The sequence below is a fragment of the Microtus ochrogaster genome, linkage group LG5, assembly GCF_000317375.1.
Source record: "Microtus ochrogaster isolate Prairie Vole_2 linkage group LG5, MicOch1.0, whole genome shotgun sequence".
Classification (NCBI taxonomy): domain Eukaryota; kingdom Metazoa; phylum Chordata; class Mammalia; order Rodentia; family Cricetidae; genus Microtus; species Microtus ochrogaster.
In genome coordinates this window covers 58,723,408-58,748,370 of record NC_022031.1, presented here as the reverse complement: position 1 = coordinate 58,748,370, position 24,963 = coordinate 58,723,408, and the positions used below count along the sequence as shown (strand labels likewise).

Sequence of the window (24,963 nt, the reverse complement as noted above, 5' to 3'; positions counted from 1 at the left end):
CGATGAAGCTCCGACCCAGGATGGACGTAGGCTAGAATCTCCCTGGTAAGCCACCTTATGGGCTACAGAAGATTATTAGAGATGGGCTAGTCCAGGTGCGAGAGTTAGCCTAGAAGAGGCTGGATAGAAATGGTCAAGCAGTGATTAAATGAATACAGTGTCCGTGTAATTATTTCTGGGCATAAGCTAGCCGTGCGGGCAGCAGGGTGCTGGGAAGGCAGCCCCGCCGCTCCTATTTCAACACACACACACATTTAGTTCTGTGTGTGTTTGGTAATATGCACATATGGGTACATGTGAGTATAGGTGTCATCACCCTCAGCTGCTTTTCCACCTTAGTTTTTAAGCTTTTTTCTTTTCCTCCCCTCCCTCCCTCCCCTCCTCTTCTTCTCTCTCTCTTTCTGAGATGGGATTTCTCTATGTAGCCCTGGCTGTCCTGGTGTTGGCTATATGTAAACCAGACTGGCATGAAACTGAGATCCTCCTGCCTCTGCCTCCCACGTGCTGGGAGTTAAGGTGTGTGCCACCATGCCCAGCTCCATCTTATTTTTTTGAGACAGTATCTCTCACTGAGCCCAGTGCTCAATGATTTGGCTAGATTAGCTGGCTTCTGGGATCTGCCTCTTTTTATGCCCTCTCCAGCCCCCAAAACTGGGGTTGCAAGAATGTTTGACAGTGTCTGACTTTTCTATAGGTCACACTATTCACAATCAGGCCTTCTGTTTGCCAAGTCAAGCACTTTACACACTGAGCCATATGCCAAACCTGCTATACAGACTTTCAGGTTTACATCTTTGTGTAACTATAGGCAGTACTTCAATTTGAAGTTCATGTTTCCATTGCTAGTATTTAAGAGAAATATAATTGATTTTTGTGTTTATCATGAATCCGCCAACCTTGCTAAACTACCTTAATAATTCTAGACTTCCACCTTGCAATTTTCTGGAGATTTTCCCACTGATGTAATACAGTTTTAATTGTTCTGCTCTGAGCTGCATATCTTCGTTTTTTTCTAATAATAGTGTGCAGGCTAGGCCTTCCGTCAACATGTTCAGTAGAGCAGAAACAGGTATTTTTCCCCGTTTCTGAACTAAGGGGCATGACATTCGTTTTTTTTGTAATGAAGGGTACCATTAGCTTTAGTTGTATGTGATGTGTGTGTACACATTCTTTAATGATTTGAGAAAATTCTCTTCAATTTTATTTTCTAAGATTCCCTCCCTCCCCCTGCAAAAAGAAAAAGAAAAAAGAAAAAAAAGAAAAAATAAAATGCATGGGTGAGTGATTAGTTTTATCAAATGCTTTCTCTGCATCAATTGCTATGATCAGGTTACATGATTCAATTTTGGATGTCGAGCAAGCACCAATTATTTTAGAGAAATTCATCTGGCCATGATCATATACGTTTTATAAATACACACATACATGTATACATTCTAAAATTCTACTTGCTGGGATTTTGTTGAGGACTTTTGTCTATGTCTGTATTTTTCCTTTACTTGTATTGTCTTTGGTTTGGTGTAAGAGCAATGTTATTTTCATAAAATAAAAAGCAAAGTTTTACTTTCTGCTTTCTGGAAGACAGTCTAGAACTGGTATTTCTTTCTTTCTTTAAACATTTAGAATTCTCCAAACAAAACAAAGCAATCTGGCCATACAGATTTCTTGTGAGGATGTGTTTTTTGTTTGTCGATATGGGTCTCTCCCTGGCTGTCCTAGAACTCACTACGTAGGCAGGGATTTCAAACTCACACAGTCTCACCTGCTTCCGTCTCTAAGCACTGGGAGTAAAGGTGTGGGTCACCACGCTTGGCTCCGAGGAAGCTTTTAAATTATGAATTCAATGTCCTTAACAGTTTAAAGGACTACTCAAATTAGTTACTTCAAGAGCTTCTGCAGCACTGAGCATATGAAGTTCCTGGACTGTGGTGGCGATTTCTACCTTTCCCTAGACTTTGAGCTATACACTTCTGCATCTACCGCACCGGTTTCCCTAACAAATAATTCCATGTTTTTGTTAGGTTAATCATAGTGAAAAATATACAGTCAAGAAACTGTAGCTCTGGCAAAGACCACCCACAGTTCAACACTTCCTGCTAGCACTCACCCCAGCACAGCTCTGTATCCCACAAGGGAGTCAGACGTCTGTACTGGCTCAGTGGTTCCTACGTTCTGGGTTTCCCAAGACCATATTTAAACCTCTCAATGTCACCAAATGACTGTGGGATATTTGAGTACTGTTAGATATGATCACAAGGCTGAGGATACAAGGGCTGAAGAGAGAGGAGCAGGATAGAGAGGAACTGGTTCTTCATGATGTTGCTGGGCTGCTGAATCGTGTCCAGGAACCACTCTATCTGAATTTATAGGAATGGGTGGGTTGAGATGGTTTGCTTAAGAGAAACTGGTTCACTTCATCTGTGCTGTCATCTCTATGTGGGTATGACTATTTACAACAGCACTCTCTTATCTTTTGTACCTCAAGGTCTACGGTAAGCCAGTCTTCTGTTTGTTACAAATGCTGGTAGCTTTGTGTCTCCTGGACAGTCTTGCCAGAAGCTTGTTAATTTTATTGATGCTTTAAAAAAAATCCAGCTGTTTGCGTCAACAATTTTTGTTTTCAATAAGATTGACTTTTTTTTCCCTCTCTCCCTTTCATATAAGATTATACTACACACCCCAGACTGGCCTTGAAATGATTATCCTCCTGCCTCAGTCAGGGAGACATTCGCCTACTTTTTGTCTTTATTTTCTTTCTCTCTTATCTTGCACTGAGCTCTTAAGGAAGGATCAAGCTTTGAGACCTTTCCTCCTTATGTGTGCATTTATGGTACACATCATCTCCTACAGGGCTGCTTCAACAGTTTGCTCCAAATTACCACAATACAGTTGTATTCACATTTAGTTCATTATGTTTTTGTATTTGGAGAGCTCCTCTTTGACTCACAGATTAGAGCCATACTTCATTCATTTACAAGTGTTTCCAGCAACGAGCTTTTGAGTTCTAGTTAAAGTCTACTGTGATTAGAAATTATATTACATGGCTTCAGTACTTTAAATCCTATTTTTTATTTTATGACCTAGTATTTTGTCTACGATCTGAAGGCCCTGTAAGGAGCTTCTATTTTCACATTAATGTGAACACAACTAGTTCTCCTTTCAGTTGCACCAGTTTCTGCCTTAGGTATCTTAAGCTATAGCTGGTAAATATAGAAACTTCTGTCTTCCTGATGAGCTGACTTATTATGGAGTATATCCCCCTTTGTCTCTGGCAATTATTATTTTTTGATCTTATCTTTACTTCATCTGTTACTAATACAGCCACTTCCACTTCCTTTCCTTCCTTCCCAAGCCCCCAAGACAGGGTTTCTCTGTGTAGCCATGGTTGTCCTGGAACTCACAGAGATCTGACTGCCTATGCCTCCCCGTGCTGGGATTAAAGGCAAGTGTCACCACTGCTCAGCTTCCACTTTCTGTTATTAATATCTAAATATAATTTTCTCAATTACTTCAGTTTCAGTCTCCCTATAATGTTATATCTGAAGTTTCTTGTTCATGCCTTGTAGCTGAGATATATTTCTTAATTCTCTCCGCTTATTTCTCTTTTGATTAAGTTTTCTATTACATATTATTGACATATAAGGTCCAAATCTATCACCTGCCCCCGACACCTTCTCTCCTTTCCATGTTTGCTGTGCGTATGTGTTTAACCAGGGCTCGTTACATTATGTCAGTTCTCTGAAAACCCTTTACTTTGAAATAGTGCCTCCCCTAAATTGTCCGAACTGACTGTGATCCTCTTGTGTCAGCCTCTCAAGAAGCTGGGATTATAGGAATGCATAACCACGCCCAACTTCCCTGCTTCCTTTTCATTTAAACATTTGTTAGACTTAAATTTGATTTGTATATTGTTCCTGGTGTCTCTTTAGAAAATCTTTCAAGTACAGCACAAGGTATTATACCACACATACATAATTAACCACTATTTACTAGGGCCTTTGTTTTACCAAACAAATCTAGTAAAGTTTAGAGACCTTACTTTCTATAATGTCCCTTCATTACATATTGGCTAAGAGATTTCTTTTCTTTTCTTTTCTTTTCTTTTCTTTTCTTTTTTTTTTTTTTTGATTTTCGAGACAGGGTTTCTCTGTAGCTTTTGGTTCCTGTCCTGGAACTAGCTCTTGTAGATCAGACTGGTCTCGAACTCACAGAGATCCGCCTGCCTCTGCCTCCCAAGTGCTGGGTATAAAGGCGTGCGCCACCACCGCCCAACGGGCTAAGAGATTTCTACTTGCCTACACTGATAACTACACTGAGCAGGCAGGGTTGCTTCAACCATCAGACACACTTTATAACACTCAACAGTGTGTCTTATTCAGCTTTATTTTTTTTTACTATGTTTTTCTTTCATTACAATGCTCTGAGATAGTTTTTCTTTTCTTTTTTAAAAGATTTATTTATTTATTATGTATACAACATTTTTTCTCATGTATGATTGCATGCCAGAAGAGGGCACCAGATCTCATTACAAATGGTTATGAGCCACCATGTGGTCGCTGGGAATTGAACTCAGGACCTCTGGAAGATCAGTCAGTGCTCTTAACCTCTGAGCCATCTCTCCAGCCTGATAGTTTTTCTTTTATCGTTTCATTTCCTAGAGACATTCTTCTATGGTAGATCTGCAGTTGACAAACTTATTTATCTGACAATCCTTGATTTTTATTTCATTCCTAAAAGTCATTTGTGGTAGGTAAAGTATTCTAGGTTACCAATTCTTTTTATTTAGTTCTTGAGAAACATGCCACTTTCTTCTGAAATTGAAAAAAATCTTATGTATATGAGTGTTCTGCCTGCATGTATACATGTGGACCACATGTGTGCAATACTCATAGAGGCCAGATAAGGGAGTGGGAACCCCCTGGAACTGGAGTCACAGATGGTCGTGAGCGGCCACATAAGTGACAGGAACTGAACCCTAGTCCTCTGCAAGTGGTCAGATGATGGAGGAAGGTCATTGGTTAAAAAAATAAAGAAACTGCTTGGCTGGCCCTCATAGGTTAAAACATAGGTGGGAGGAGCAAACAGAACAGAATGCTGGGAGGAAGAGGAAGTGAGCTCAGACTCAACAGCTCTGCTGTCTGGAGTAGAGACGCCATACTCCCGGCTCCTGGGCGGACACGGGGATAGCTCTGCTCTCTGAGGCACACACGATGAAGCTCCGACCCAGGATGGACATAGGCTAGAAGCTTTCTGGTAAGCCACCTCGTGGGCTACAACAGATTATAAGAAATGGGCTAGTCCAGGTGCGAGAATTAGCCTAGAAGAGGCTAGATAGAAATGGGCCAAGCAGTGTTTAAAAGAATACAGTGTCCGTGTAATTATTTCGGGTAAAGCTAGCTGGGTGGCGGGACACAGCCCCGCCGCTCCTCCTATTACTACAGTCAGAACCTTTGCAAGAGGGTTTCTTGCAAAGAGAAATCTGCCTCTGAACTGCTGTGTCCCATACCCCAAACAACCTGCGGTGTTGTCTCTCATTGCTTTAAAGTTTTTTCTTTTACTTTCAAGACATTTGACCATTCAGAGCTTTCTTTGCTAGAGATTTATTTGGTCTTATTCTGTTTGGGTAGGCTTGGCTTGATTCTGTATGTTCCTGGCCCCTACCTTCATAATGTGTGAAGTTCTCAGTTTTTTGTTTTTTTTTTTTTGAGATCTTTTCAGAGACACATTCTTTCCCTTCTTCTTTTAGGACTAATGATACATGACTACTTTTGTTATAATCTCACATGTCTATTTGGTACTATTCATCTTTACCCCCAGCCTATTCTTTTCCTGTAGTTTCGAAGCCTCTTTCGAACTTATATTTTGGGATACCAGGGTTCAAAGCCAGGGTTTAATGCATACGAGGCGAATGCTATATACCACGAAGCCACATCCCTGGTCCATCTCTGAAGTTTAAACTGGATACTTTATATTGTTTAAAAAAGATTTGTTTCTATGTTATGTATAGGTGCTTTGCCTACTGTAAGCCTCTATGCAACATGCATGTGCTATGTACAAAGGCCAGAAGAGGGCAGCACATTCTCTGGAACTGGAGTTAAAAGAAGGTTGTTAGCTGCTACATGGATGCTGGGGATGGAATACAAGTCTTCTAAAAGAGCAGCGAGTTCTTGTCACCCCTGAGCCACCTCCCCAGCATGAGCTTCTGTTGTTTAATCATGCCATTGCTATTTCTTTTCTCAATCATACCCCTATCAGACTTACTAATTTCAATTACTATACTCTTAGGTTCTAAAACTGTTTAAATAGTTTTTGGTGGTCATATCTCAGGCTTACTTATGTAAGCAGCATGTACCCTGGCTTCATGCAGGTAGCAGTTCTGGGGTGACACAGTCCTCTCTCCACGTACAGTCTTCAAGTGACTAAGCCTGAGCAGGAACTAAGAATGCTGGTAATTCATGCTTCTCAGGTGTGGGTGGGCAATGCAGGCATGCTGACTGAGTCTAAGAGCTTTAGCACCCCTGTGGGCTTTATGAGACACACATCTTACGACCTTGTTGTCCTGGACCTCTGTTAGCTATTCTTCCTTACACTCTTGGCATATGCACATTCCTCAGGAACTCAGGGTCCACCTCAGTAATTCTATCTTTTCCATCTCAGTGGTCTTTTGCTTTTGTTTCAGGCAGGGTGTTACTCTGTATCCTATGCTAGCTTGAAATTCACTCACCAGTCCACACTGGAGATCACAGAAACTCTATTTCAGTCTGCCGAGCACTGCAATTACAGGTGTAAGCCACCACACCCAACCTCTCTTGCTCATCTAGCATAAGACCTTCCTGGTCTAGGTATACAGAGAACCTTCTACTAGAACCTAGTCATTTGAGGACTATGTTGTGAGACTCGGGACTACATTTAGGCTTCTACTTTGGTGGGCTTCCTCTGACACTGCTCTAAGTGGGAAATGGTGGTACCATTTCTTCACTGTTAGTAATGCTAGGAAAATCTCAGTCTAGTGCAGGTGGATACGGCACCTCTTTTCTTCTGTAACATAGATATCTGGGTAGTGAATTTCTGCCCCCCCCCAAAGATCTATTTACTTATGTACTTTATGTATATGGTGTTTTGATGCATGTACAATTGCACACCAGAAGAGGCATCAGATCTCATGGTCATGGTTACAGATGGTTGTGACCTGCCATGTAGGTCCTGGGAATTGAATTCAGGACTCTGGAAGAGCAGCCAGTGCTCTCCATCTCTCTAGCCTTCTCTTGTTTGTTTTTGAAATAGGGACTCATTACATGGTAGACTGGCCTGAAGAACTGGTATTACAAGTGGGTGTCACCACTGACTTCTGTCCTTCCCTCTTCCTTTCTTTCCTAGCAGTACTGGGGATCTAGTCCAGGCCCTGTGCAAATCAGACAAGCACTTTATCATGCCCTAGCCTAGAACAGCACCCTACGGCCCACACACCCCTAAGAACTCTCTGTTGCATCAAGGTGCCCCTTTCCTGGGACTCTGGCTTCTTTTTCAGTTGCACTTGGCAGCAGGAAAGATTAAGCTGGTCTATCTTCTCAGTAGCTGAAGTTAGACACAAGGTCAGTCTCAGACTCAGGCAATTCTGAGTCAGGCTTCGAGTGCTGGGATTACAGGCATTAGTCAATATGCCCCACTAGAGTCCACCTTTTTTAGATCACAATATAGTCACCATCTTAAAGTACTTTATCATAGTATGCTTAGCTTTTGGAAGGCAAATTAGTTTTCATTGTTAAGGAAAATGCCACTTTCTTATAAGTAAGGCAAATTCTTGCTCAGATGAAATTTAAACAATTAGTCTATAAATCATATAGATTTTTTGTGCTGCTCATCAACTCCAGGAACACAGCATTTATTTAAATTCTCAACCAATAGGATAACAGCAATTTACTACAATGGACATTGTTTGTTAATTAAGAAAAAAGTACACAAAGGCATTAGAGACAGAATTAGAAGTCTAAACTTTTCGCATAAATCAAAGCCTTGTTATGTGACCTCATAGTGTGATTCTTCATTAATGCAGATATGCTTCAGATATCTTGAAATCCTTCCCTACCAAAGACTCGCCTTTATGATTTCAAATACAATACCACCTGAAAGGGATAGCTTCAGATATATGTGTGTATTTCTACTGGAAGACACAGAAAAGGGTAGAAGAGATTTCTCACCAATGTTCTGTGTGAAGGGAAGAAGTGTATTACCGAGCTGAAAACATTGCCCCTAACAAGCACTAGTTAGCACCTTGAGGAAACGCATTTAGAATCATCACAGGGTATCTCACCAAGTATAAATAAGTGTATCTTACCAAGGAAGACGTCTTCATTGAATAAACCAGTGCCACAGAACTACTATAGTTAATTTCTGAATTCAAGGGTTAACCAGAAGAGCACCAATTATTAATATTTACTACTGAGATACTATGTTTAAAGTACTATGCTAGCTGATGCACAAGGCCCTTTCCTTGGCTATACTTAAAACAATGAGCTTTTCCATACACTGTTTTCCTGGGTCTCTTTCATTTTATAAATTGTTCACACAGGAGGCAGAACTTCAGCATTACTTCAAGTAAACTGCTTTCTTAGTCTCAAATTTCCTCTTTTGATAAAATACAGACTATAGTAGTTCTATTCGTCTATGTATAGATGTATATCCAAACAATATAGCGTAAAAATATGTCTAGAAAACTAACAGTTCGGACTGATTAGCTCAATAAAAAATATGACGTAATGTAATTTTCACCCATTAAAGACAGCAGGATTCTCACACAGTGCTCAGAGATATTCTGACACATGCAGGCTACAGGGCTTCAGAAGACAATGCAAGAGCCGGATAGAAAATACACGTTATAAAGAATTTCAAAGAAAACCAATTGTTCCATTTTATTATATTCAACAACTACTAGAAACTTAAACTTACAAAATAAAGACCGGTGAATGCAATGTTGAGGATTATGGAATACAAAGCCTGCAGGCAAATGGAGGCCCCTCACTTACTTACCTCTTCTACATTGGAAGCAGTCTTGGCAGAAGTTTCCATGAAGATAAGTCCATGTTCTCGTGCAAAAGCTTCACCTTCTTCTTTTTTCACTTCTCTCCTGGATTCTAAGTCACTGAACACAGAAGAGAAGGAGTCAGATTAGTAACTAACCCAGTGCAAAGAGGAGTCAGTCAGCAGAAAATACACCATGGGACTTGACAGTGAGCGGTTCTTCAACAACCTCACACATACACAAAGAGCTCATAATTAGCTGCATTATTCATGATGTTGTGAACTTTCAAGTGACTGAATTCCGGCAGAAAAGTATTCCAAGTCCGAGTTCCAGAGCGTTAGCTTAGAGCAGGAGTGGGAAGGCAGCTAGGGGACAGCGCTCCATTCTCAGTGCAGTGGCTACCAGAGCAGAAGGTCACGTGGCTAAGAGTAAGTTTCAACAAGAAAGGCTAGCCCAATCTCCTCATCCACCAGCCACAGTGTCGCAGTTTCTAAGAATGGAATCAAAACATCTGCCATTCAATTTCCCCCATTTAAAGAAAACTTTGTAGTGAGTTCGAGACCAGCCTGGTCTACAGAGCTAGTTCCAGGACAGGCTCCAAAACCACAGAGAAACCCTGTCTCAAAAAAAAAAAAAAAAAAAAAAAAAAAGAAAACTTTGTAAAATCCAAAGTGTTAAAGAAATATGAATTAGATTATTTATCTTGGTTTAATTCTCACAGCAAAATCACTGGGAGATGGGTAGGGACAGAAAGAAATCTAAGCTATGAGGCTGGTGTCTCCTTGCAGTTTATATATATACCTGGCTTAGTGAAGGAAGGAGCTTCTTTAAGCATAGTTTATCATAAAAGTTCAAAACTGTTACTGGCACTGTCTATGTAAATGCATGCATATGGTTAGCTGGTTGACCTGCTCTACTGCCTTTCACTTAGCATAATTATTCTGAGTATATATCAATAGTTCATTCCTCTTTATTAATGAGTTACATTCCTGATTTTACTTCTGGGCTATCTCACAGTGACTAGTTTTTTTGTTTGTTTTGCTAACAGCTTCTGCCCCAGTGTAGTTAAGAGCTACTGCATTGTTGTAGACCCAAAGAGAGAGCACTGAGCAATCTAACGAAACTTTTTCTCACTTGAATTTGATTTTCAGTCAGGCATTTTCTCATAATAACAGTAACAGGTGACTGAAGTACTAATGTGATTATAGGAGCCTTGTTATATAACCCTTGCTGGGCATAATGCCGCATACCTACAGCCCCGCATTAGGGAAACTGGCAGAGGCTCACTAAAGTTCAAGGATAGCATGTTGTCTATAGAGTAAGTTCTAGCCCAACTATAGAGACTTTGTGAAAAAACAAAACAAAAATAAACAACCAGACAACAGCCCATTCAACAACACATAACAACAAAAATCTTACAATCTCTATTAGTAAGACCAATAGATCTTCCATATTGTTGGAACTATGTCAAAGTTGCTATGGTTAGATTACATTTTCACATTAAAAAAAATTCTAAAAACAGATTGTAACTAAACCCCTTAAAAATCACAAAATTTTGGTTGGGGTTAGAATAACGTTTAAGACAAATGTTGAGTATGGTGGCTTGATGGAGGAAGGTCATTGGTTAATTAAATAAAGAAGCTGCTTGCCCTGATAGGTTAAAACATAGGTGGGAGGAGTAAACAGAGCAGAATGCTGGGCGGAAGAGGAAGTGAGGTAAGACACCTCAGACAGAGACTCGACAGCTCTCCTCTCGGGGGCAGAGGCCTCAGAGAGACACGATGCTCCACTCTTGCGGGCAGAGGCGAGAGCTCTGTTCTCTGAGGCACACGCGATGAAGCTCCGACCCAGGATGGATGTAGGCTAGAATTTTCCCGGTAAGCGCACCTTGGGGTGCTACACACAGATGATTAGAAATGGGCTAAATTAATATGTGAGAATTAGCCTAGAAGAGAATGGGCCAAGCAGTATTTAAAAGAATACAGTGTCCTGGTAATTATTTCGGGCAAAGCTAGCCGTGCGGGCAGTGGGGTGCTGGGGACGCAGCCCCGCTGCTCCTATTACTACAGTGGCTCATGCTTGTATTCCCAGCATCTGCAGGGTGGAGAGAGGAGAATAAGAGTCATTCCTGGCTACAGAGTGAATTCGAAGCCTTCTTGAGTGTGGTGGTTTGAAAGAAAATGGCTCCCAAAGGGAGTGGTACTATTAAGATATGTGGGCTTTGTTGGAATATGTATGGCTTTGTTAGAGGAAGTGTGTTACTGTGGAAGTGGGCTTTGAGGTCTCATATATGCTTAGATACCGCCCAGTGTGACCTACCACTTCCGCAGCGCCTTCTCCAGCACAACGTCTGCCTGCACACTGCAGCCTTTGAGCAGACATGAACCCGCCATGATGATAATGGATTGAACCTCTGAAACCCTAAACTGCTAGCTGAATTAAATGTTTTCCTTATAAGAGTTTCTGTGGTCATGGTGTTTCTTCACAACAATAGAAACTCTAATAACTAAGTCAGTGAGGTACACAAAATGTGGTTTCAAGACCCATGAATGTGGCATACGCTCTCCAGTCTGTGCAGAACAGTTACAGGTGATCTGTAGCAATGTTACAGTTTAATTTCTGATTCTGATAATGTGGTGCTTATCTATTTTACTTATTTTCCAAAAATTAGTTTTTGGAGCCATGCATGATGGTTTACCCCTGTAATCTTATTACTAGGAAAGTTGAGACAGGAGGATTGCCAAAACAGTAAAGACCTTGTTCTCAAACTCCCCAAACAAAACCACTAGCTTTCGATGTCAATGTTTGCCTTTTCTTTCTTATGTTGGTGTTTGTTTTAAAACAGGGTTTCATTGTATAACCTAGAGTGGCATAGGCTGGTGATCCTTCTGCAGACTGGGACTGTAGGCATATACCACCACACTCACCCAGGTTCTCACTTTGATAAAAAGATATGATTCCCCCCTAATATATACATTCAGTGTTATAATCTCCCTCTATTGTCACCATATTTCACATTTTTCAGACTGCAGAGACAGAGGTTTATTTGTGGAAATGAATAATAACACAATAGTTGCAATGTTGGAGGCGTGAACTACAGTTATCAGCCCGTGAATAGTCTTCACTGTTCATCTGTCTGTAAATTCATCTGGTGGCATTCCTTATCTGACTAGCTTGGTACTCTGAGTTCTCTTTTGGACTGGACATATATCTAAATGGTTTCTTCACTAATTAATGAAATAAAAGCTTTAACAAACTTGTTATTAAATGAGTTAATTTTTTACTTTTCTAAATATACTATTTGCTTACAGGATATATTTTGAAACAAGAACAAACTGTAGGTTCTCACCGTTCCCCCTCCTCCAAATCCAATCCTCTAGTCTCATCCCTAGCTCTGCAGACCACCTGCCGAGGCCACCTACCCCTTCTACCCCTATTTCCAGAGGATCACACAGATCTCCCTCTAAAGCACCCTCTCCTCATGCACTGCTTTATCACAGCCCCCAACGCCAGGAGGCATCCTGGGAAGGCACAGGCCTCCAGCAAGGGAAGCAGGCGGCTACCTGCAGCTCTTTACTCCTCCCTCTACTCTCAGACTCCAGCCCCAGGTCGGCAGCAGACCATCTGTTGCAGCCTTCCCTCCGTTCAGCTCCACTCCCAAGCAATGGTGGAATGTCCTGCTTTCCTTTCTCCCGTGGACCCCTACAGTCCTCCACTAGCCCATCTCCATTCCTAAGTGTCAGGTCACAATACCTTGAAAGACATTTTACTTAGAACCTACAGCGGCCACATCTAGCAGGACCCCACAGGAATGGCAACACACAGCCACCACACTTTCCTAAGAACCAGAGAGGGAAACAGAAACCAAGGAACAAAACCCCACCAGAGACAAGACCAGATATCAGCACCTATGATTATAGTCTTATCAAACCCAGTCACACAGACCCTAGCATAAAAACACAATAATAGCCACACCAGTATGTGACCACTAGAGCCCAGGAACTCTACCACAGCAGACCTTGAATATTCCAACATAGCTGAAACAGACACAAAAGATCTTTAAAGGGCTTTTATGAATATGATAGAGGTCCTTAAAGAAAACATGAATAAATCTCTTAAAAAAAATCTATGAACACACAAACAGTTGGAGTAAATAAGTAAAACTGTTCAAGGCATGAACATCAAAATAGAACCAATAAAGAAAACCCAAACTGAGGGAATTCTGGAAATAAAAAATGTAGGAACTCAAACAGGAATCTCAGGGACAAATCTCCCCAACAGAATGCAAGATATGGAAGAGAGAATCTCAGACATTGAAGACACAACAGAAGAAATGGGTATCTCTGTCTAAGAAAAATTTAAATCTAAAAATATCCTAGGAACAAAACTTCCAGGAAATCTGGGACACTATAGAAAGAAACCAAATCTGAAAATAACAGAAATGGAGAAAGGAAATACATCAAAGGCACAGAAAATAATTTCAGCAAAATGATAGAATAAAATTTTTCCTAACCTAAAGAAGAACATGCCTATAAAAGTACAAGAAACATACAGAACACAAAATAGGCTGAACCAGAAAAGAAAGTACCCTTGGCACATAATAAAAATATCGTATATACAGAACAAAGAAAGAACATTAAAAGCTGCAGGGGAAAAAAGACCAAGTAACATATCAAGGCAGACCTAACAGAATTAAACCTGACTTCTCAATCTCAATGGAGAGTGTAAAAGCCAGAAGGTCTCTAACAACTTTAAGAGATCCCAATGCCAGCCTACACTGCTAAACCCAGCAATACTTTCATTCACAATAGATGGAGAAAATATACGTTCCATGATAAAACTAAAGTTAAGCATTATCTGTCTACAAATCCAGCCCTACAGAAGGTGCGAGAAGAAAAACTCCAACTTTAAGAGGTTAACCACACCTAAGAAAACACAAGGAAGAAAGAATCTGAGACCAGCAAATCAAATGAGGGGAAACTCACTTCTCTCTGTCTCTTTCTGTCTCTGTCTCTGTCTCTCTCTCAATATCAATGGTGTCAATCCCCAAATAAAGAGACACAGACTAATAGAAGAGATGCGAAAACAGGATCCATCCTGTTGCTGCATCCAAGAAACACACTTTAATATCAAAGGCAGACAGCACCTCAGGGCGAAAGGATGGAAAACGAGACTCCAAGCAAATGGACCTAAGAAGCAAGCTCATGTAGCCATTTTAATATCTGATAAAACAGACTTCAAAACAAAACTAATCTGAAGAGATGGGAAAAGATACTATATATCAAAGGAAAAATCTACCAAGAGGACATTGCAATTCACAGTATCAATGCACCAAACACAAGGGCACCCAAGTTTGTAAAATAAATACTATTATAGCTCAAATAACACAGTTAATGATAACACCTCACTCCCACCAACAGACAGGCCGGACAAAAACTAAACAGAGAAATGTGCTGCGGGAAAATGCTCTTGTATACTATAAAAATTTGTCACTCATTTGGTATAATAAAACACTGACTGGCCAATAGCCAGGCAGGAAGTATAGGCGAGGTAACCAGACTTGGAGAATTTGGGGAAGAGGAATGGCAGAGTCCATCGCCAGCAAGTCGCAGAGGAAGCAAGATAATGCCTCACTGAAAAAAGGTACCAAGCCACATGGCTAAACATAGAGAAGAATTAAGAGTTAGTTACAAGAGCTAGTTAGTAATATAAGCCTGAGCAATGGGTCAAACAATTTATAATTAATATAAGCCTCTGTGTGTTTATTTGAGACTGAATGGCTGCAGGACCAGGCAGGACAAAACTTCAGTCTACAGAAATGTTTGAGCTAATTGATGTTATAAACCAAATATACCTAACAGGTATTTATAGAACATTTCACCCAAACACAACAGAATACACCTCCTTCTCAGCACCTCACAGAACAAAATTGACCACATATTCCATCACAAAGCAAGTCTCAACAGATAGAATAAAACTGAAATACCACCCTGCATCCTATCTGACCACAGATTAAAGCTGGATATCAATGATAACAGAAACAACACAAAGTTTACAAACTCATGGAAACTGAACAACTCTCTCCTGAATTAATAAAATAAGTCAAGACAGAAATAAACACTTAAGTTAAAAAAATAAACACTTCCTAAAAGTGAATGAAAATGAATGCACAATATACCCAAATTCATGGGACACAATGAAGGTGATTCTAAGAGGCAAGTTCATAGCACTGAATTCCTACATTAAAAAAAAATTAGAGAGCTCTTACTAGTAATTTAATAGCACATCTGAAAGTGCTAGAACAAACAAATACACACAAACAAACAAATGGAACCACACCCTAAATGAGTAGATGGCAAGAAATAAACTCAGGCTGGAACCAATACCATACAAATAATAACAGCAAATAAATCAATTTAAAAAAAAATCAGTGAAATAAAAGAGTTGGTTTTTTTGAGAAAATCATTGAGAAAATCCTTATATAAATTAACTAAAAGAAGATTACACAAATTAACATAATTAGAAATGAAAGGGGTGCTATAACAATAGATACTAGGGAAATCTAGGATCGTTAAGGACATATTTTAAAAACTTGTACTCCATAAAATTAGAAAATCTAAAAAACAAATGGACAATTTTCTCAATATATTTACCAAAGTTAAATTAAGATCAGATAAGCAATTTAAAGAGACTTATAACCTTTAGTAAAATAGAAGCAGTCATTAAAAGTTTCCCAAACAAAAAAAGCCCAGGGCCAGAGAGATGGTTTTAGAATTGAATTCTCCCAGAGTTTCAAGGAAGAGTTAATATTAATAATTCTCAAATTATTCAACAAAGTAGAAACAGAAGGAACACTGCCCAATTTGTTTTATGAGGTCACAGTTACCTTGATATTCAACCACATAAAGACATTAACAAAGACAATTAAAGGCCAATTTCCCTTATGAACATAGATGCAAAAACTTTTTAAAAAATATTTACTTATTTATTACTATTACGTATACAATATTCTGTCTGTGTGTATGCCAGCAGGTCAGAAGAGGGCACCAGACCCCATTACAGATGGTTGTGAGCCACCATGTGGTTGCTGGGAATTGAACTCAGGATCTTCAGAAGAGCAAGCAATGCTCTTAACCTCTGAGCCATCTCTCCAGCCCCAAAAAACTTTTAATAAAACACTTGCAAACCAAATTCAAGAACACCTCAAAAAGGTCATCTAGCATGATCATGTAGGTTTCACCCCAGAGATGCAGGGGTGGTTCAACATATGTAGATCGATAAATGTAATCCACCATATAAACAAACAGAAAGACAAAAACCATGTGGTCATCTCGTTAGATACAGTGATTTACAACAAGCCCATGCCAATACCAACTTTAAGTCAAGAGAAATTCAAAGCAGTTCCACTAAAATCAGAAACAAGACAAGGCTGTCCACTCTTTCCATACCTGTTCAATATAGTATTTGAAGTCTTAGTGCAATAAGACAACTGAAGAAGATCAGGGGATAGAGATGGGAAAGGAAGAAGTCAAAATAGCTTCACTGGTAGATAAGACAGCATATATAAGTGACTGTCTGAGGGTTTCAATTGCTGTGAAGAGACACCATGACCGCAGCAACTTTTATAAAGGAAAACATTTAATTTCAGTGGTCTATAGTTTCACAGGTTTAGTCCATTATCATTATGGAGGGAATCATGGCGACATGCAGGCAGACACGATGCTGGAGAAGGAGCTGAGAGTTCTGCATCTTGATCCACAAGCAGCAGAAGTGAACTGTGATACACTGGAAATAGCTTGAGCATAGGAGACCTTAAAGCCCACCCGCACAGTGACACACTTCCTCTAATAAGTGGTACTACTTTGGGGGTATCTTTTTCACTATAATGACTAAAAATTCCACCAGGGAACCCCAAGAGTTAATAAATACTTTCAGAAAAGTAGCTAGATACAAAATTAACTTAGAAAAACCAGTAGCCCTCCTATATACAAATGTCGAACAGAGAAAGGAATCAGGGAAATAGTATCACCTGTCATAATAGCATCAAGTAATATAAAAAATATCTTAGGGTAACTCTAAACAAGAAAGTGAAAGACTCATACATTTACTGAATAATACTACTAGCGCTGTAGGACTTAAGAAATACATCTAACTAATCTACTAACTACTGTATTAACAGATATGATGACTATTATTAAAACAAGAACTATTTTTCTGAATTCTGTACAGACACTTATTTCTATTTTTAACTATTTTAAATGAATGGGATAATACAATTATGATCATGTTATTTTTCAAGTGTTTTGGAAACAGGGTCATGCTATGGAATGATTACTGCTTCAGCTTCTCAGATTACTGCTATGAGCCATCACACCCACCCTAGTTTGGATACCTTAATAGTTACTTGACCTCCCAACAAATCACTGGGTTTTATTTTATTTTGTTTTTTTTTTTTTTTGAGATAGAGTCTCACTAAGCAGACCAGGCTGGACTAAACAGAATTCAGAGATATGCCTACTTTGTTGAGTGCAAGAATTCAGGAAATTCCTGGGGCTGTTTTTAAAAAGTGTACCTTTGAATAAATCATATCTTAAATAATAATAATAAAAACAACTGCAATAATAGTAAATTTGGGGACTGGAGAGATAGCTCAGAGGTTCAGAACAATTGTTGGCTCTTCCGAGGTCTTGGACTCAATTCCCAGCATGAACACGGTAGCTCACAGCCACCAGCTCTAGGGGACTGATGCCTTCCCCTGACCATCTTGGGCACACACATGGTGCATGTAAACACATTCAGGTGAAACACCCATACATATAAAATAAATTAACTACTAAATAGCTAAACATAATGGTAATATCTAAAGAAATATCTTAGGATATAAATGAAACTTTAAACTTAAGAAGCTAGTACCTTCATGCAGACAAATTTACAAGAGAAGCAGTCACAACTGTAAGCACAATGTTCACCATGAATGCAAGTTAAGCTGTAGGTCAGTTCTTTTACCTTTTATTTCCAATAAGCATGATGACCATATTGGAATTGGAATGCTGACGGGCATCTTCTAACCAGGTTGTCAAGTGGTTGAACGTGTCTCTCCTAAACATAATGAATGGTATGTGATTTCAGTTTTCAGTATTTCTCTTCAAAGTGCACAATGGACAGCCTACACACCCCCAACATTAACCATGTCACTTACACTATGAGAACCATACTTAAAGCAGGAAATTTGGGTTTAGAGCTCACTGATTACATTTCAGTTAGGATAAATACAACTGTTAGTATAGTTTACAAAGTTCCAGTGACTATGTAATACTACCAAGTTGGTCAATACGGGGGATTATTTAAATTGAGCTGCAGACTTTGAGAATAAATTTAAATTTGATTCAAGATAGAGTTTTAAGGGTGAGTAGCTAGAGCATAAAGGTAATATACCATTATTACAGGTAACCACACTTATTTAAAGTACTCTCCTTGTACCGAGATGAAAACGTGACAATACTCACCTTGTAATATCATACACTAGTAAAGCCCCTGCTGCACCTCTGTAATATGACCTCGTGATAGAGCGAAAGGACTCCTGCCCTGCCTGTGAAGAACAAAGGTTGAGAAGTTTCCTTAAAACAAATATCCTTTACATTCTCACAGCACACCCACACTGCGCACGGAGAAAAGGAGGTCATGAAGAGAGGAGACAACGTCACCAGTCTTAGGAAAAGTCACAGAACAGCACCAGTGTCAGTCACTAGCATGCACAGGCGGCCATTCCCACTACCCTCTCACCCCCAAACAAGACCCCTAACCCTTTTTGGCAATCCCTGACAACCCAATTTACTGAATGGCTTCACAATATATGAATCATGATTAGAGCACAGAATGGACTCCTAGCAACTAAGCTCTGAAGACAAATTGGAAAGGAAGCAAATAACCCAGAGCCTCACATTTGAATTCAGTAACCCACTCCCCAGGGCAGCTGTGACACTAGAATACATAAAGCCCATTGTAAATAAATGATGAATGACATCTTTACGCCCACCATCTGCTGGTGGAAAGGTTGTCAGAAGGCCAAGGATGCAGATCTGATCAGTTATACCATAAACTGCAGTGGGCTTTCAACAGCTTCAGGATGGAATTCTTTGAGCAATCATTTTATGAAAAACAGAAAAAGGTTCTGAATTGAATTTATATAATTTTTCTTCATACAATCAATTTTCTATGCATTTGATATACAATGCCTGTCAAGAGGCAACCGGATGTAAAAGTCATCTTTATATCTTGTGAAACAGGCACCAGAGATTATGTCATATTCAATAATTTTCTATCTTGTGGTATTAACATTCTACTAAGAAAGGCTGGGGAAGGCTATGAGTATAGCAGTAATTTTGTACTTAAAATATATTATTTTCAGAGTTTCCATGTTTAGTCCTGATTTTCTGATGTAAATATAAAATCTGTCATATTTTGCTTTGTTCTAAAACGCAGTCAGTATGTTCCAGCATCTTCTCTTATTGACCCTCCAAGAAAATTCTCCTTCCCGAATATCACCCACTCTCAGTGCCTACAACTGGGTCTTGGTATTCATGTGGCACTCAGAGAAGTCTGTCAAACTGTATAACCTCGTGTCTCAGCTACACACACAAAATGGTTAGTATTCCACTGCACATAGCAGACACACTTCTTATTCAATGACAATAACTCTCAGATCTAAGTTAACAAGTCTTCTCCCAGAAGCCAGTTCTAATAGTTACATGTTTTATGCTGAATGGGAGGACAAAAGCCATTGTGCGTGCATGCGCGCGCACACACACACACACACACAAACAAACAAAAAACAACTTGTACAAACAGCCTGTTCCTTTCACATAGTTTGAGGTTAAAAACAAACAAAACAAAATCTAGAAAATAAGCCAGTTACAGGGGCTCATGCTGTTATGCCAACACCTGGGAGGCTGAGGTAGGAGGAGGGCCGTGAGTTTAGGCTAGCCTCAGTTACATAGGAGGGCATGTCTCAAACATAGCAAAACCAAAATAAAACATAACAAAAAGATCCTAGATGGGCTTACAGGTGCATTTACTGAGATGTGTGTTTCAACTCTATTTAACAATGAAACTGGGAAATCTCTTCAATTGCTTAGCATGGGAAAACTAAGTATATCTTTAAAACATTCATTTTATTGTGAATCATGTATACCGTGAAAGAACTGTATGGCAAATAATACAAAAAGGATATGTATTACAATTTCAAAACAAAAGTTGTGTGGCTAGTGACAGCTTAGAAATGTGAAGACCAGAGTTCAGATACCCAGCACCCACACAGAGCTGATAGACTGCCTATAAGCCCAGTTGTTGGTAGAAAAAGACAAGAGGATTCCCAGGGCAAGCTGGCTAGCTAGATTAGATTAATTGCATTCAGCTCCCAGTTTGGCGAGAACCTTGCCTCAGTAAAGAAAGCAGAGAGCCATCAAGGAAGACATTCAACATCAACCCTTGGCATCCTCATGCACACATGTAGGTACATGGATGCTCCAACATAGGCACCTATTCAAGCATGCATACAAAAACCACAGGCGAATATACATGTAAAAATAAAGTCCCATTTAAAACAGCAAGAAAAGCATTCTTAAAAACAGTGGTTCTCGGGGGCTGGAGAGATGGCTCAGTGGTTAAGAGCATTGCCTGCTCTTCCAAAGGTCCTGAGTTCAATTCCCAGCAACCACATGGTGGCTCACAACCATCTGTAATGAGGTCTGGTGCCCTCTTCTGGCCTGCAGACATACACACAGACAGAATATTGTGTACATAATAAATAAATAAATATTTAAAAAAAAAAAAACAGTGGTTCTCAACCTGTGGGTCACAACCCCTTTGGGGGCACAAATGACCCTTTTTCAGAAATCCTGCATATATCAGATGCTTACATTACGATTCATAACAGTAGCAAAATTACAGCTATAAAGTAGCAATAGAATAACTTTATTTTAGGGGTCACCAATACATGAGGAACTATATTAAGGGTCTCAGTATTGGAAAGGTTGAGAACCACTAGCTTTAGAATGATTTCTTTGGAACATTCTGTGGAATGAATAAAGATAAACATATTGATAGAAAAATATTACTATAAGCAAAAATGTCAAACTTCAGCTTAGGCAAGATACAGTCAAAAGGAAATAAAATTAAACATGAAAGCAAACTTCTATAAATTATCCCCATTCCTCTCAAATTGCTTTGCAAACAACAGGTTCTCAACAGTAGTTGATGTAGGTGGGTCTTCTTTCTATGTGTTGCTTTCATTGGTTAATTAATAAAGAAACTGCTTGGTAGGATAGGTCAGAACGTAGGTGGGTGGAGTAGACAGAACAGAATGCTGGGAAGAAGGGAAGTGAGGCAGACGCCATGCTTCTCCTACCCAAGATGGATGGTGGTTAGAATCTTCCTGGTGGTGATACACAGATTATTAGAAATGGGTTAATCAAGATGTGAGAGTTAGCCAATAAGAGGCTATAGATAATGGGCCAGGCAGTGTTTAAAAGAATACAATTTGTATTCTTTTGGGTATAAAAGCTAGCCGTGCGGTAACCGGGCGGGACGAAAAGCAGACAGGCTCACCTCATCACTACAAGTAGTAACTTGTATAATTTGCCATTTCACACTGAAGTCACACAAACAACAAAAACACATCACACTCAAAGACTACCAATACATCTTTGTACTTTACTATGTTCTAATAAGCAATTCTTATCTCGTAAGTTTTTGGGGTTTTGATACCTGACTCACAACAGAAAAGTCTGAGAACACTCTGGCATGATCTCTGGAAATGGCACTAGCCAGTAAAATACATGTGGCCTAAAGTGCCTTATTATGGCTTCTCCAATTATAAACAAGCATACATACATTAATGGCATAAAACTAGCACAATGGTTAGTTCTCTTGATCCTATTAAAGCAAAGTAATCTAGTTTTAAAAAGCAGTTTAATACTTAATGGTCTAAATTCTAAGTGAACTAGGAAATACATGTCCTCTTCATAACTAAATAGGCCAGAAGTTTTTTGTAGTAAGGGATTCATGATAGGTAAAACTATAACAGGGAATGACAATTTAATCAATCATTTACCACTTGCTAAGTGAACTGCACCACCAAAAAGCAAAACCTAGTCACATGGGTTAGATATGGGGACTATAGACCAGGAGTTTCAATTAGTTCACAAAGCAGCTGACTTAAAAAACAATCAAACAAAACAGCCAAATATCTAACTATGCAGGAGAGGCAGAGAAATGCAGGGTAAAGTAGGAGCAAAGGGAAAGTCAGCCAGACCTGATACTTGATAAGCTAATTCAAAACTAAAACACAGCTAAAGAGATTGCTTGCCTGGTAAAGGCATTTGTGACACAAGTCTGACATTTGAGTTTGATCCCCAGAATCTACAATAAACAAGACTTGGTGGCTTGTGTTTGCAACTCCCACAACAATTGCCTGGAAGCTCACAAGATGGCTAGCCTAGAGTACATAGCAAGTTCCAGGTCAGCCAGGGCTACAGAGTGAGACCAGTCTCAAAAGATTTCATAAAGTTGAAAAGAGGCATTCTGCATGAGTAAATAAAAGTGTCCTGTTCAGAAGCCAAACGTTACTAGGCAAAAAAACCCAGTGTCAGGAGTGGCCCACCTCCAAAGGAGATGTTGGTCAGAGAAGCCCCTGAAAGAAGACAAGCTATTGCCACAGCTGTTGGCTACCCAACATAACTAGATGGCAAAATCATCTACTGCTAAAGACACCACATACTTTGGCTGTAGGACACAGAGAAACAGAGCAGTAACTAGGCTGGAAGCTGCCTCTCTACTGGCTGGCATCCCCTTCAATGTTTGGGAAAACTGCAGACAATGGGAAGGGAAAAATATCAGAGCTGGAGGAAGAGGTGGAGTGCTGTGTGTGCCTTCTTTGGATGTGGCACTGCACTCCCAAACTCTCAGCAGCTGTGGCTGTCAGCACACAGCTACAATAGTATATAGAGTGGGTAGGACTCACAAGGCCCCATCTGTCACTAAGGATATAAATGTAGTCAGTGATTGCTACGAAGAGAGACAATTTCTTCACTGGTATAGCTACTGGTAAGGTGCTCATGCTCTTGTAAACAGATCTTTACTCTGGCTCCTGCCAGCAACCTCAATTAAACTCAGGGTGTTCCCTGCTTCCCTCTCTCTCACACACATAAATGGAGATTCTCAACTACAGGAGAGGGTGAATCCAATAGAGCAAGCCTAATTTTCTGAAGAAGAAAAAAAAGAGAGAAAGAAAGAAAAAAAGAGACACTATGATTAATATGGCAACTCATGTAGATGAAGGAGTTTATTGGGGTTAGGGTTAGAGCACTAGTTCATGTCCATTGCAGCGAGGAGCGCATCAGCAGGCATTCAGGCAAGGCACTGGAGCAGTAGCTGAGAGCCTCCATGTTGAGACAACAACCATGAAGGAAAGAGAAAGAACTGGGAATAGCATGGGCATTTGAGATGCTAAAGCTTACCCCCAGTGACACACCTCCTCCAACAAGGCCACACCTCCTAATCCTTCCCAAACAGTTCTATCAACTGGGGCAAAGCTGATGTGGGAGTGTCATATATCAATCTGTTGATTTCATTGGTTAAGGAATAAAGAAACTGCCTAGGCCCCTTGATAGGCCAACCCTTAGGTGGGTGGAGAAAACAAAACAGAAGGCTGAGAAAAAGAAGCTGAGTCGGGGAGTCGCCATGATTCTCCCACTCCAGGCAGAAGCAGGTTAAGATCATTCCTGGTAAGCCAGCTTGTGGGCTACAAAGATTAATAAAAATGGGTTAGATTAATATGTAAGAGCTAGCCAATAAGAGGCTGGAACTATTGGGGCCAGGCAGTGATTAAAAAAATACAGTTTCCGTGTAATTATTTCGGGGCATAAGCTAAGCTAGCCGTGTGGGCGGCTGGGTGCCGGGGACGCAGCCCTGCCGCTCTTAATTCAACACAAAGCAATTAAATATATGAGCCTATGGGGACCATTCTCACTCAAGCTACAGTGATGCTTTGTGGGAAGAGCACAATCATGGACGCTTGCACACAAAGAAATTCCACAGCTGCTTCTTTCATGAGAGGATTGCTAACCCAAAGAAGCTTGACCCTATGCTCCATTAAAAATTCTCTCATAAGCTGGGTGGTGATGGTACACACCTTTAATACCAGTTCTCAGGGAGGGCAGAGGCAGGCGGATCTCTTTGAGGCCAGCCTGGTCTACAGAATGAGTTCCAGGACAACCCTGTTTCAAATGAAAAAGAAAATCAAAAAACAACCAAACCCAACCAACCAACCAACCAACCAACCAAACAAACAAAAACACCTTCCTTACAATACTCAAATACCCCCCAGAATAGGCTTTCCCATGTGTCTGAGTCTTCCTGTTGACACCAATTCTGTAGTAACCAGAATGCCCACGGTGGCAAATTTAGCGGCCTTTCCTCTACTGAGTCTGTGAAATACAACTTTATATGCATTATGGTACCGTTAAAAAATTCATAATAACTCAAAGCTCTTGAGAGTCTGACATCCAGTGGTCCCTTTGTTTTCTTGTTCAATGTCTAACAGCTGGGTGTAGTGCTGACGACCTGAAGTCCCAGCTTCAGAGCCTGACACCCAGTGTGGTCTTTTTTCCCAAGTTCAATCAATGTCTTACAGCTGAGTGTGGTGGTGAAGGCCTGTAGTCCCAGCTTTTGGAGAAGGGGCTAAGGTAGAAGGAGTGTAAGGCCAGTGAGATGTCTCAAAAACACAAGCTGAATTGATGGAGGAAGGTCATTGGTTGTTTTAATAAAGAAGCTGCTTGACCTGATAGGTTAGAACGTAAGTGGGAGGAGCAGAATGCTGGGCGGAAGAGGAAGTGAGCTCAGAGACTCCACAGCTCTCCTCTCGGGGGCAGACGCCTCAGAGAGAC

At 40.1% G+C, this 24,963-nt stretch overlaps 1 protein-coding gene across 1 annotated transcript in view; it reads right to left on the bottom strand.

Annotated features, from left to right (window-relative positions):
* Rab2a (RAB2A, member RAS oncogene family) overlaps positions 1-24,963 on the bottom strand; it is a 76,000-nt gene that overhangs the window by 12,748 nt on the left and 38,289 nt on the right. The window contains exons 4-6 of the mRNA XM_026786641.1: positions 18,526-18,608; positions 18,026-18,118; positions 9,028-9,139 (exon numbers count right to left, since the gene is read on the bottom strand). Coding sequence (XP_026642442.1) covers positions 9,028-9,139; positions 18,026-18,118; positions 18,526-18,608 — 288 coding nt within the window. The remainder of the gene's footprint in view (positions 1-9,027; positions 9,140-18,025; positions 18,119-18,525; positions 18,609-24,963) is intronic.